The 14,518-nt window shown below is 45.4% G+C and overlaps 1 protein-coding gene across 1 annotated transcript in view; it reads left to right on the top strand.

Moving 5' to 3' along the window:
* CTDSPL (CTD small phosphatase like) overlaps positions 1–14,518 on the top strand; it is a 125,290-nt gene that overhangs the window by 98,226 nt on the left and 12,546 nt on the right. Inside the window, 2 exon segments of the mRNA XM_032649411.1 lie at positions 9,415–9,516; positions 12,608–12,664. Of these exon segments, the coding sequence (XP_032505302.1) occupies positions 9,415–9,516; positions 12,608–12,664 (159 nt within the window).

The following is a 14,518-nucleotide window of genomic DNA, read 5'->3' as shown; positions in this document are numbered from 1 at the left end:
GAGATTTCATTGTAAACCCTATCACAGCCCCGAATTCTGATATCTCCCCTCAAACTCTCAGTTTTCCCAATTTGAAAATCATTGCTGAGGAGAATCCCCATTGGTGAAGGGAACATAGTTTGTACCCTAGGCCTGTAAAGGATTTAAAAAGTGAAGAATCACTGCTGTCATAGTAAGTTATTTTTACCTAGTACCTGCCTAGATGAATGACTTGAGAAGATGGTGGTGCAGCCCTGGAAGGTTTCCTGGAGCCCTTAGCCATAGCTACCAGAGAATAAAGTCCTTAAAGGGAGCTCCTCTGACAGAGCTGGGCTTAGCTGGACCTAGTGTTCCCTCATGGAAACGTCCTTTGGTTAACACTTGTCAGAGTGGCTTTTTAAAGAATTAAGTTAACTCAGAGTAGCGCATCGTTTGCATAATCCGCGACCCTTCAGTATGTGAGACCAGACCTTGTAGAAAGAGCCTATGTCAAAGTGGGGCGACTCTGCCCTTTGCACTCACCTGGTCAGGACACCTGGAATGTAAAGCCCAGGCTCAGTAGATGTGGAAGCCGATTCCAGGCATGTCTCTACTGCTGCCTCCTGGGCTCTCCCAGCCTCTTGGAGCTCAGCCTGCCAGAGGAGGAGGGAAGGCTGTGGACAGAGTGCAACAGATGGTTCCATCCACCCTGCATATTTACTGTCCTGGAGAAAAGCTTCAGAGCAGTGGCCTGGGGTGGCTACCACTGTGACCGTCACAGTTACAGCCTGGACTGGAGACAAGTTGCCCAAAATAAAAGTGTCTGCAGCCCCTGTCTGGAGGCTAGAAGGAGTCAGCACTCAGAAGGTCCCAATGGCAGAGACCCTGGAGGACTTCTCAGTGCAAGGACAGAGTGAAAGCCATTGCTGGACGCTCACTCATACATGCGTATCCCATGTACACACACACGTAAACCTCTAGGGTAATTTTCAAGCCCACATACTTGTCTAGGGTGGCACCTTTGGTTGTGGTCTGTGTTTTGTCAAGCCCTTCCCAAATAACCGTTTGGCGGTGTTATCTCTCACCTCACTGATGTGCTCACCTGGTCTGAAGGTACACCTGTGTGTTAGGGCTGTTTGCCATCTCCCACTAGCGCATTGGTTCTCAAATGGAGATGACTTTGCTCCCTAGCGAACATTTGGCTGTGTCTGGAGCCATGTTTTTAAAAAAATATTTTTATTGGAGTATAATTGCTTTACAATGGTGTGTTAGTTTCTGCTTTATAACAAAGTGAATCAGCTATACATATACATATATCCCCATATCTCTTGAGTCTCCCTCCCTCCCACCCTCCCTATCCCACCCCTCTAGGTGGTCACAAAGCACAGAGCTGATCTCCCTGTGCTATACAACTGCTTCCCACTAGCTATCTATTTTACATTTGATAGTGTATATATGTCCATGCCATTCTCTCACTTTGTCCCAGCTTACCCTTCCCCCTCCCCGTGTCCTCAAGTCCATTCTCTATTAGGTCTGCATCTTTATTCCCGTCTTGCCCCTAGGTTCTTCATGACCTTTTTTTTTTTTTTTAGATTCCATATACATGTGTTAGCATACGGTGTTTGTTTTTCTCTTTCTGACTTACTTCACTCTGTATGACAGACTCTAGGTCCATGCACCTCACTACAAATAACTCAATTTCGTTTCTTTTTATGGCTGAGTAATATTCCATTATATATATGTACCACATCTTCTGGTCTGTCTGGGAGGCAGAGTGGAGCCCAGTGCCCTAACTGTGGAATATCTTTGAGTTCCTCCTGTTCATCAAATCCCACCAAGGGGACTTCGCTGGTGGTGCAGTGGTTGAGAGTCCGCCTGCCTATTCAGGGGACACGGGTTCATGCCCCGGTCCGGGTGGATCCCACATGCCATGGAGCGGCTGGGCCCGTGAGCCATGGCCACTGAGCCTGCGCGTCCGGAGCCTGTGCTCCACAACGGGAGAGGTCACAACAGTGAGAGGCCCGTGTACAGCCAAAAAAAAAAAAAAAATCCCACCAAGGTACAGAGAACAGGCAGTCATACGGCCACTGTACTCAAGAGTGCTTCCAAGTTTCTTTTGAGAATATGATCTACTTCTCTTTGAACCTGACAGTGATTTTTTTTTTTTCTCTCTCCTCAGGGTGACCAGAGGCAGATCATTCCCATACCAAGTGTATGTATATTTATCCAATTTTACTTAAACAGTTATAGAATCTTGTAGCTTTCGGCTTACTAATATAAAAGATTTTTTAATGTTTTTGCTTATATTGCATTTTTACCGTGTGGTATTAACAGCTCTGGTCTGTTGAAAAAAAAAAAAAAAGTGAAGCTACATTTTAAACCGAGAGCAGGAAGTTTTGTACGAGTTTCCTTTCTTAGGAACAGCAAGGCAACCAGCATCTATTAACCACATTCTCACCTTTCTCTCTGCAAAGGGCCTCCACGTCTCTTAGTAAGCCGAGGCAGCACTCCCCAACTCCATAGACTGCAAGAACATACTTTTGCCCCCATAGCATTCTTTGCAACAGGTTCTGTCCCAGTGGAACTAGGTTCACCACACCCGCATCCCAGGGGAGCAGACCATCCCTGACTGTTCAGCAGTGTCGGTAGCTTGGCCGTGGCTCTGATCAGAAAAATCTCCTCAGTCGTATTCCCTGAACTTGCAGAATCACCCTACCATCACCACCATCCTGCCCTCTGCCCCCCAAATCCCACAGGCTGGTTGTACTGCAACTCTGCCCCAGCCAAGTACTGCCTTGGACCACCAACTTCTGTTTTCAGTCCTGGAATTTGGGATACTAGCTGCACCGGTGTCTGCCCCACCACAGGCCTGGACCGGCCACCCCTCAGACAGCTGCTCTCCCCACCGCTCCTTTGCTTCCGTCTTCTGTGCCAGCCGAGCCGTGTGGCCTGAGGCCAGTCAGCAAGCAAGAAGCAGACCAATGACCGACTCCCAAAAGAAACTTGCAGTTGAGATGTCTGTATCAAACAGGATCTCTCAAACAGTCCTGTGTCCTTAGAGAAGGATGTAGGTTTTTAAAAGTTGTCCAGAAATTGATTTTTTTTTTTTCGGCCACACCGCACGTGGCTTGTGGGATCTTAGTTCCCTGACTAGGGATTGAACCCGGGCCCTCGATAGTGAAAGAGCGGAGTCCTGACCACTGGACCGCCAGGGAATTCCCAGAAATTGATATTTTAATCCATAAAGATTCTCTGATTCAGATTGTCTGATTCAAATCTAATCATCTATCTTTACTTGGACTTTTTCACATGTTTTCTGGGAACATCCAAGAGACACAGCAATCTTACATTGAAGGAAATGATGGATTTCATCAGTACAGTTTGACTTCAGATTTGGCGATGCATGTCACCTATAAATTGCCCAAAATATTTTTGTTAATTTCACTTACTTTCACAACATTAACTCTCCATTGATTAACAGGCTGCAAGGGTTTGTGGAGTGATTCTGACTTTGCTAGCATGCCTGGGGGTTGGACTTTGTTGGGAGCTGACTTTGATCAAAAACGTGGGTCAATCAGCACGACTTCTTATCCAGTGTTTGAGTAGGATACCCAAGGGGATTGATACCAGAGGCGTCTTTTTAATCTTTATACAAAGTAGTTTCGTATATTTTTCCTGCAAAGGTGTCTGCATTCAACAGGTGGCATCTCTCCCCCTACCTCTGAGACTCCGATAGCACTGGTTTTTTCCCTCAAAGTTAATTCACAGCTATCTGTAAAGTTAAGTGCTGAATCAAAGCATTTGTCAGAGTAAACGCTCTACTGGGCACCCACAGTAGAAAAATGACCCTTTCTTCACAAATCTCTTTCTAGAGTCCCAGAATAAAATAGTCAAGAGGAAAAAGATGCTTTGTGTAATTTAGCCTAGTGTTAGGTCAGTAAACCACAGACTGCTTCCTACATGTGAGACACTGGGTCCGGCCTTATGAATCTGAAATATCTTGCAAGAAAGCAAAGCCTAGCTAAAGTAACTTGCATCTTTTTTTTTTTTAAGCTTTTTTTTTAAATTAATTAATTTTATTTTTTGTCTGTGTTGGGTCTTCATTTCTGTGCAAGGGCTTTCTCTCGTTGCAGCAAGCAGGGGCCACTCTGCATCGCGGTGCGCGAGCCTCTCACTGTTGCAGCCTCTTTTGTTGCGGAGCACAGGCTCCAGACGCGCAGGCTCAGTAGGTGTGGCTCACGGGCCTAGTTGCTCCGTGGCATGTGGGATCTTCCCAGACCAGGGCTCGAACCCGTGTCCCCTGCATCGGCAGGCAGATTCTCAGCCACTGCGCCACCAGGGAAGCCCAGTAACTTGCATCTTCGAATAAGTACTCCCAGAACAGCAGTTCCACCAATGGGTACCGTGTGATCTCCACTGCCTGCTTAGCATGCAGCACTAAACCCAAGTCCATCTGGAGAACAGCTCTGCCCCAGGATTCGAGCCTTGGGGTCTCCTGCAAAATCTGCACCTACCTGTCGAGACTGCAGCTCACATAAACAGTAGCCCTGCCTTTTCTGGACCACGGGGGGCCTGGTTAGTGCTAGGAGCCTCTGAGAGCTTGTTGGAGGGCTACCACACAGGACCAGAAATCCAGGCTTGTGCTGAGCCTCCAAACCAAGTCCCCACACCCGCTGAAAGCTTTTTCCAGGCCCAGAAGACTAAAGGTTCCCCTAAGCCTGTGGGTGCCCAGAGGAGATCTGGCTGAAGTTCCCATCTCTTGCTGCTCACCTCATGAGCCCTCCATTTTTTATTCTCATGCTGCTGTTTATATGTGCAGCCTCCATCTTTTGATTTTTTTTTTACTAAGCTCATTTTTTCATTATTCACTTTTCATTATTCATATTTTTTCATTATTCAAACTCATGGTTTAAAAAATTACTGCAAGATTAAAATAGAAAAAAAAACTCCCAACTTGATCCCACTCTCTAGAATAGCCTTCTAACATTTTTTGTATATCCTTGCAGAAATTTTCTAAGTCAACACAGGTATATTTAAACAAATGAGTGTTGCAAGTTGATTTTTGCTTTTATCAGGGTACCTTGAACATCCTTCCAGATATTAGTACATAGCGAGCTGCCTCATTGTTTTACATGTAGTTGATGGCATTTACGTTGTGTCCACTTTTGTGCTATTACAAATATTCTTGTGCTTGTGTGTTTGTCAACCTGAGTGATAGTATCTGGGTGATCAGTTCCTAGTTGTGGAAATGCTAGGTCAAAGGGTATACTTTATATTTCTGGTAGATTAAAGGCAAATTGCCCTCTGAAAACCTAATTTACATTCCCAGCAAGAGCCCCTTCCCTTTTCAATAATGGTAATTAGCAAATACTTTGATCTCTGCTAATCTGAAAGTAAAGACTTATTGCTTTGATTTGCATTTCTTCATGAGTGAGTATGAACATCTTTTCACAAGTTTATTGTCTATATGTATTTCTTCTTACCTATTCATTTCTTCTAGATTTTATACTATTATCTTTTTAAATTTCAAGGAAATTAGCACTCTCCCCCAAATTTATGATATATTTTTTGGTCTTGTTTATAATCATTTGGCCACAAAGGAGTGTAATTTTATATAGGGAAATGTGTTCATCTTATCTTTTATGGCTCCTGAACTTTATGTCATGCTTAGAAAGCTCTCCCCACTCTATGACTATGACCCACTTGTCTCCTAGTATTTTAACAGTTTCATCATTACACTTAAATCTTTGATCCATCTGGATTATGTTGGTGTAGGGCGTGAAGTCGCAATCCAGCTTTATTTGCTTTTCCAGGTGGCAAGTCAGTTGTCTCAGCATCATTTATTGAGTAACCCATCTTTTGTACACCTATTAGAAATAACATTTTTATCTGGATTTGATCTTAAACGTTTCACTTAGTAACATTTGTCTCCCAACTGGGAGCTGGGGTTTGGGGCCCTCTGTACCTCTTATCGGAAGCCTCATGTTCTGTGCAGTAGAAGTCAGGTGTTGAAGGGTAAGGAAAAATGCAGAGGGACAGGCTTGGAAACGGTGAAGTTTGGTGGTGACTCTGAAGGTGAACACTCCGATGCTTTGGCCCCAGTGAGGACCAGACCCCTCCCGTTCCCCACATGCTCGCTGGGATCGCTAAGTCCCTGGTGCTTCCAGCTCGGGGTTGACAGTGCAGCTGAGCCATAAAATTGCTGAAAGTGGAGAGGAGAAATTTGTTTTCTAACAGTTACGTCTCTATGCTGTCGGCCTAAGCCTTTTAGTAATCAGTAGTATACTTTTTTCCACCAAACCTTATGAAGATCATATAAGCAGAGCAACTCCTCTAGTTAGAGCTGGTGTCCAGTCTCCTTTGCCCCTCCTGCAGCAGCCCCTAGAGTTCTGCCCTGAGCTCAGGAGGTGCGAGGGGAGGGAGGTGGGCAGTGTGCAGACTTGGAGCCTGAGAACTCAAGTGCACAGACAACCATCCAGCATACCAAGAAGAGGCACCACTCTGTAAGATTTGCAAGGGTGTGTTATGGGGTGGATACCTTAGATTAACTATTCCTGGCTGCCCGTTCACAGCCAAGGACAGGAACTTTCCCGTCCACTTCCAGAAAGAGCAATGGCATGAATGCTCTTCTCAAACCTCCCCCTCCCCCCATGCTTTCTTACTCCCACCCCACCCCCCTGGCAGTGCCCGCCTGTGCTTGGGAGCAAGTCACTGTGTTTAGAAAAGGCTCTTCTTGATATAACTGGTGTTTCCCCTGTTCTTCAGCTTGATGATGACCTGAGAGAAAATTTGCATCAGGACATTTTTTAGTTAATGATTCAAGCATCACCTGAGCAGATCAATTGAAGTCACAAAACACTATCGCAATTATCTAGTATCCTCGCATGTTCCAAGGACACAGCTGTCCAGAAGAATTCTTACCACTGGTCTGAGGAATTTGCATTAATCAAAAGCCAAGCTCTCAGGGAAGCCGCGTGCGTTTAGGAACTGGGCTAAGGATTAATGGACCGCCGCCTGCAGCGTGTCGCCCCAGCCTGGCCTTGTTCTCTGCAGCAGAAATGCTAAATCAATAGCTTGCTTATTATGCCTGTCACCCCGCTTGCTCTTTTCTCTCTTAAAATAGTGCGGGGAGGCTTTTTCCTTACTGTTAACTCAGAGAATGCTTGTAAAGTGTGGGTTAAACCTGCGAAGAAAGTAATTTTCATTCTCTGGTTTGGAAAATAACTGAGCCACTTTTGGCAGAGCTTTGATGTTTTCAGATATGCTAGGGATAGAAGTTCTAGATCCTTATTTTCCAGGCTAGCAATTACTTAAAGTTAAAATGCTGTTTTAGTCTATAAACGCATAGAAAGAAGGCTGGACAGATACACAGCAAACTAAAAAAGGGGGGCACCTGGGGAAAGGAATTGGGGGGGTGAGCATGGAAGAGGGAATACTTGTGTTTTATATGTCTGTATTCTTTACAATGAGAATGTGTTTTATTACATAATTGTATAATAGAAAATTAAAACAAATTTTATTCTGGTCACAAGCATGCTTTCTGCTATGGCTCACACAACAGAAATAACCCCAATCCTCTCTATTACGTTCATTTATTGGGCTCATCACACCCTGCCTTTTGAAACCTCTTTTGAACTTCTTGCAAGTTTATTTTAATTTTTTTAATAAAACCTGCCTGCTTGCTGATTTGTAACGAAGGACATAGTCCTTTCCAGGACACTGGGTCCCACGCTCCAAGTCTAAGGCATGCCTTTCCCAGTGCTACATTCTCAGGGATACTGCCTGGTGAACATTCATTAGAGCCAAGGGAGTTGGGAGGCCATAAGGGCTTTTTCTGCTGGATGATGTTGGAGAGAATGAAACACCCACGCTTACTAGAGATAGCCCCCCAGGAATTAGAAATGCTCGTGTCTCCACACATTGCTTCATCCTACTCAGCCCCGACAATCCCTCCAGCCAAGATGATCATAGCACTTGCAAATTTACCTACCCTGTTGACCGCCAGCTTTACATTCACTATTGAACCAGCCCAAGTCCAAAACTGACATGAATTCCCTGACTAATGTTCAACTGAACCCCCCCCAAAAAAAAAGAGAGAGAGAGAGAGAAAGAGCCATTTAAAAGGGAATACTTATTGATTTCATTTTTTTTCTTGTTTTATTTGATAAGCTAAATTGTCCATTCTTCAGTGGTTAGGAACAGATATTTTCTTGTGTTTTGTTTTGCATTAAATATGGAACAGAGCTTGACCTTCCTCCAGGACAGAAAATTAGCTAGTTAACATTGGATACTGAATATGCCTCAAAGTAAACTGAAATACTTCAAATCATTTCTAGAATGAGGCAAGGCCCAAGAAATAAATACTCTAAATCAAGAATGAGGTTGGCTGAAGATATCTAGCATTTTATTAACTCTTTATGACTTCTTTATTATAACATGAAAGTCAGCTACTACAAAGACATAGAAATGGATTTTCTGGTTAACATGCAACATGTGGATTAAAGTATAACTCCCAGGGACAGAGACTCCAAGGGATAAAAGTGCCACCTTTGCTCAATATTACACCACAGTGGGGCACGTACAACGCAGGGCACTGTACGTGGACCAGTTTTATTTCTGTTTCCTATTATTGGAGGTCACTTTGGATTGCATTTTGCTGGTAGTTCTATAGTTTCTCTTAAAGTTTTTTGAAAGCTTCAGTCACTTTAAAAAAAAAATACTATGGTCCAATAAAGCTCTAAAATATGCTTATATAGCACAGTGAATTTCAGGTGAAATATGACCCCGGAACATAGGCTGCATGGTTAGAGTAGTGATTATAATTTAACATTCATTTTCATGTTGTCCTTTTTTTTGTGTGGTATGCGGGCCTCTCACTGTTGTGGCCTCTCCCGTTGCGGAGCACAGGCTCTGGACACGCAGGTTCAGCGGCCATGGCTCACGGGCCTAGCCGCTCCGCGGCATGTGGGATCCTCCCGGACCGGAACACGGACCCCTGTCCTCTGCATTGGCAGGCGGACTCTCAACCACTGCACCACCAGGGAAGCCCATGTTGTCCATTTTAATAATAACAATAGCCACCACATATGTGCCAGGCAGAATGCTGAGTGTTTTACTGCAATTATAGCTGATAACAACCTTTCGTGGTAGGTATTATCGTCCCAACTCACAGCCAAAGAAAAGACAGAGCTGATATTCAAACCCAAGTTTGTCTGGTTCCAAGGCCCAGGCCCTCATAATAGCCATTCAGGCAAGTGGCATAGTATTTGCTTGGTAAAACTTCAATTGCAAACTGCTTATTCCTATTGTTTTTAATAAAATTCCATGATGTGCTTGACCAGGCATTTAAATGTTTGGTTTCATTTCTGACCTCACTGACATAGTGTAATACAATTATAAGGGATTTGGTTTGTCTTTTACATAAAGGTAATAATACTGATTTTTCCCCCTCTTTAGCCACCAGCTAAATATCTCCTTCCAGAGGTGACGGTGCTTGACTATGGAAAGAAATGTGTGGTCATTGATTTAGATGAAACATTGGTGCACAGTTCATTTAAGGTAAATCAACATAAGAAAACAATCAGTGATCTTTGTGATTTGGTCACAGTTGTATTGGAAAAGGGAAAATTAAAAGGATGAAAGCTTGTGGTTGTTGGCGTATGACCTCACTGTTTATGAAATCCCAATAACAGTTGCTTATTAACTCAGGTGAACATTAACTCAAGTAGCTGAATATTAACATGATTAGTTTGGGGCTGCCAATATCCCTGAGACTTCATTCTTACGTATGCAATTTGAGTTTTCCAACACTCTGCCCCCTGCAGAAATACTTTTCAGGTGGCACAAGGCAATCAGTGCCCCAGGACACTGCTATGTGTTTGTCAAGGTAACTGGAGCGCTGTATGTCCTGCAAGTTGTATTGGGAGGGGCAGGGGAGGCACTGTTGAAAACCATCAAGCAACCGACTATCCTGGAAATTTTCCCAGACCAAGTTTTGGAAGATGCCCAACTCTGAAGAAGACTTCCAGAGTTAACGGCATCTGAACACATTAGCCATTTACCTTGACCGTTTTCATGACAAGAGGTTGCTGGAGTTTTTCCTACGCTTCATGGCTTAATGTGTATCCACCTGCCTGACCTCCCTCCTGATGGCTACAGGGCCGCAGTGAGCTCAGCTTGCTCTCCATCTTCATCTCCCCGCCAGAAAAACAGCCAAGATTACAAATTACCCGAGGGCCTCTATGCAGGGACAGCTATGGCTACACTCTTGGGAAATGAGTTAATTAATCGTTTTTCCATTTTTTGAAATTGCTTAAAAGAAGCAAATGATAAAAAAAAGTTTGGAAATAGGAGACTGGTGTGTTGGGGAAAAGAAGCAGGTGTGTAGGGTCCTTGTCCTGTTTTCCTTGGCTGTTTCTGGTGATGGAACTGCTCTACTATTGCTGGCCAGTTAGACCACATTCTTCTTTTTACCCCCAGCCCATGACCCCGTTTACTTTGCTGAGAGACGTGAAAGCACCACCTAAGATGGAGTGTGTGTCTGACACCAGCCAGTCACTCCTTGATGGCTCTGTGGGAAGTGGGAGAGCCATCAAATTTTCCTGAAGACCTTCCTCCAGAAACATCCCTCCTTGTGCCTGCTTCTCACTAAACAGAATCCTCCTTGACAGGACAAGGCCAGGCAGTTGTCCTAGAGTCCTTTGGAGAGTGGAGGCGGGGCCACACTTACCCTTGGCAGTGAGAAATGGCCCGGCTGGCAGCTGGGGCACATAGGTACCACTCATTCCCCAGCCCCACGAGGGCCCTTCCAGGATTGGTCCCAGGGCTGCAGTGACCTTATATCCCAACTCAACACTGAATGGCATTGGAAGCCTTTTCTCCCCAATGGGCAGGATGCTCAAGACTTTTTCAAGTCCCTGAGGAAGAAAGCCCTTTAGGACAGGGGTCAGTTGCCACTACAGCATAGACCAGCTTCATTCCAAGCAGCTCTGGGAGTGTGGGCATCGCTGGCCAGACTGCCCAAGGTTACTGAGGGTTCCTGCCTCCAAAGGCGAGGCCTTGGCAGCCCCTGGTATCTCCAGGGCCTACTCAGAGGGCATTGATGCGACAGGCTGATGTGAACAGCATCTGTTTGTTTCTTCCCTCCCTGGCCTGCCTACATTTGCGAGCGGAATATTCTTTATCATATGGTTTTTAAGGTTCTGGGCATTTCAAAGCCCTTTGAGAATCCGAAAGCTGTGAACCTCTCTCCTTGAAAATGCGCATCTGTACAGCACGCAGGGCCAGGACCCAGGTTTACAGCCCTGGCTTTGGCCAGGTCTCGTACAAGAAAAGATGGAGGGCAGTGCTTGCTCTGAGCTGGGCAATGGTTTTCTCTTGTTCTATACTCTGTGGAATATGGTTTCACAGTCTAATGCCTTGTGAGAATTTCTTCCTTCAGTCTCTTGTTTTCTAGCCTGATTCTCTATTTTAGTTGTGAAATTACAAAATACTGAACTCATCCTTGGCCTTCCAACCAAAGCAGTGAAGACACTATAATCTTAAGCCTCAGGTGCTCTGCTGAGTGCTTAGTAATGGTTCTGTGATCTAGTATTTTCCACCTTTTTTTCAGTTTACATAGCAAAGAACAATGTGTGTGTACAGTAATGGGCTTAAAGGCAGAGACCCCAGTTCAGATTGTGACCAGAGTGCCCTGTGGCCACCACACCCGTGTTCTCCCTCCCTCTGTTTCTCTCCTGCGTGTCCCGAGGGTTTGCGGTCTCATGATTCTCTTGGGCCTGTTCATTTCTACCTGATTTGTGGAATTCCATTTAGAACTGTATGTGAGTCTATCATTGAGAACGTAGTGACTGCCGAAGCTTCCTATTTGAATTTTAAGTGTTATTAAGTGTCAGAGTTACTTTAAATATGCAGAGGTTTGTGAGTGTGCTACGTATTGTGTTACACAGAGCAGAACAGTCTGGGGTGGGCTGGCTCTCCCCACCTCCCACAGTAGGAGATGGTGCCAGGCAAGGCCTGAAATCACTGATGCATGCTGGATGGAGGTAAGGGCACTCATCAGATCCCTTGCTCTAGTTGTGGAAGACAGGAGAATCCGAGGTCCAGAGGGGAAAGAGCCCGCCCAAAGTCATGGCTGTGGCCTCTGACTTCACCCCACATATCCGATGGCCCCACTTGGGGTCCATGTGTTGAACATCTGTCAAGCAGCCCCTCACAGGGCAGTCTGCACTTGTGGGTCCAAGACAAATTCTTTTCCCCTGAGTAGCACTGTCCTCGGGGATCGTCAGGCTCTCACCTCCTCCCTCTGGTGGCCAGCAGTGGTTCCTGCCATGCTGGGAGGGCTCTAGGCAAGAGCGGGGAGTTTGACAAGCCCCGTTCCCAAGCCAGGTGCACCACTCTTTGCACTCTTTGCAGGGAGGTGATAAAAAAGTTGCACCAAGATGCTGAAAATGTAACAATGTTCAGAACAGAAAATAATGTGCTTTTCTTCTTGTGCTTATTTTGAGGAGCCATGGCATGCTTCAACATCCTCCTGAATTGTTTTTTCCAACAATAAAAACATTGGTCCAGGCAAGCTTTTTTGGTGCTAAAGTTTCCAATTTTATTTTGTTCTTTCAGACATACTAATTATAGTTTCTTTTTTCTCTAGCCTATTAGTAATGCTGATTTTATTGTTCCTGTTGAAATCGATGGAACTATACATCAGGTAAGAAATCAAAGCTAAATCTGAGTTTCAGTTAGCATTTTTTAGTAATCATGTTTCCTGTGAACTGTATTTCTAAATTCCCATTTCATAGTCTTTTTATTCCTAAATCAAAAGGAAGTAGATTTTATTAAAAATGCAATGATGTTCTGTTTTTTTTTCACTCAGATGAATTTTATACTTAGTTTATAAGGGAAACTCTAATCTATTTGTAAATATTAGATGTGGTTGCAAGTTCCAATAGTTCTTTGATTTGATGCAGACTTTTAGAAGTTTCCGTATCCCCCACTGGCCTAGCTTGATGGTCTAATTAACTTCCCTGTGTAATTGCTTCAACTACTCTCCTAGCAGACAACAGGAGAATGTCACAAGTCACCCGCTTATGGTAGATTCTCGGGAAAAGTTGTCCGTTTCCAAGGCCAGCCAGTCCAGACTTACCTTGTCACTCCTGCATCGTGTTCTCCAGTGAATATTTAGCAAAATCCAAGCCAAAAAGGAAAGGAGGAAGGGTGTGCATATTTTGGATCAGCAGGCAGCTTTGACTAAAGATGCCCTAGTCAGCTGGCATACATCTTTGTTCTGATTTTTTTTTCCCCTTATTTTCCTTTTTTCTTCATGAAGCTCCTCTGGAGATAGTTTCATTTATGAAATATTGGAAACATTGTAGGAAGACATTGTAGGTTTTCCGCAGGGATGATCCAGTCATCTTCCTTGTCAACCCCAAGATCTAAAGGGAGGGTCTCTGGCCTGGTGTGTTTATATCCCAGGAGGAAAACTCTCCCTTGGTACTTGAGCCGTAACAGGATGTCTTTCCTTAATGTCGGTAGTCTCTTTGGCCCTTGAGTGCAGGGTGTCAGAGCTGGGGGAATCGGCTGATCCAGCCACCTCATAGCACACATGGGGAAACTGAGGCTCAGCCAGGGAGAGGATTGGTTCAAGGTCATACAGGAGGAAGAATTAAAATGAGAGCTCCAGTCTCCTGTTCCTAACCCAGGGCTCTTTTGGTGATACTCGAGTCCCTCTCCTCCCCTGCCAGGAGGTCCTGCCAGGAATCCGTCCAGTCCCTGGGAAAGGCAGCCCTGTCCCTGGTGTCTCCACACTTCACACTTTTAAAAGCCATCAGGGAGCAGGCACTTGGGCATTTAACATTTGCAGAAGCGTCAACAGAATTAACTTAGCATCTGAGAAGCAGTTAAGGCTTCTGCATTTATTATCTTGGTTCGTGTTACAAGATAATGAGACAAAGGAGAGGCTGCCCACTGGCATGGCAGGAATTAGGAGAGAAATTAATCCTTTGTTCCTCGTGACCGTGAGCGTGGCCCTCAGGACCTGACCTGCTATGGCCAGCCCATTCTCGAAGGAGCCGCCCAGCTGCCCCAGCCCTCCAGACTGTGCTGTGATTCACTTGGTGGTAGATACCCCAGAGCTGGGGTCAGAAACTCTCTCTCCTGAGGGAATGAAGCCACAGATGCCCAGAGGAGGACCAAGGCCCTGGCGAAGGCCGTGGCCTCGTTCAAGTAATCCAGGATAGGCTGTGCAGGTCCCAAGGGGCCTATTCTTGGTTACTTGCACGCGGACGCGGGCCTGGACGCTGGCCTCCGGGCCCAGGACCCTCCTCTCTGCCAGAGGCACCAACACCAGAGTTCCCAAACCAGTCTCCTGCCCTTCGCGTGTAGCAAAGCTTCCTTTCCAAGCAATATTCCCAGGGAGACTGAGGACCGCAGGCCGGATCCGTTCCTGGCACCAAGCAGCCTCGTGGGCAAAAGTGGGGCCTGGAGCTACTACAGCCACAGGTCCAGCCCTCAACCCACACCCAGGCCACCCTGCTCCTCTGGTTCCTCACTCCACATACCCTTT

The sequence above is a fragment of the Phocoena sinus genome, chromosome 11 (genome assembly GCF_008692025.1).
Source record: "Phocoena sinus isolate mPhoSin1 chromosome 11, mPhoSin1.pri, whole genome shotgun sequence".
Lineage (NCBI taxonomy): Eukaryota > Metazoa > Chordata > Mammalia > Artiodactyla > Phocoenidae > Phocoena > Phocoena sinus.
Note: the sequence above shows the minus strand (reverse complement) of the source record. Positions and strands in the feature narration are given on the sequence as shown.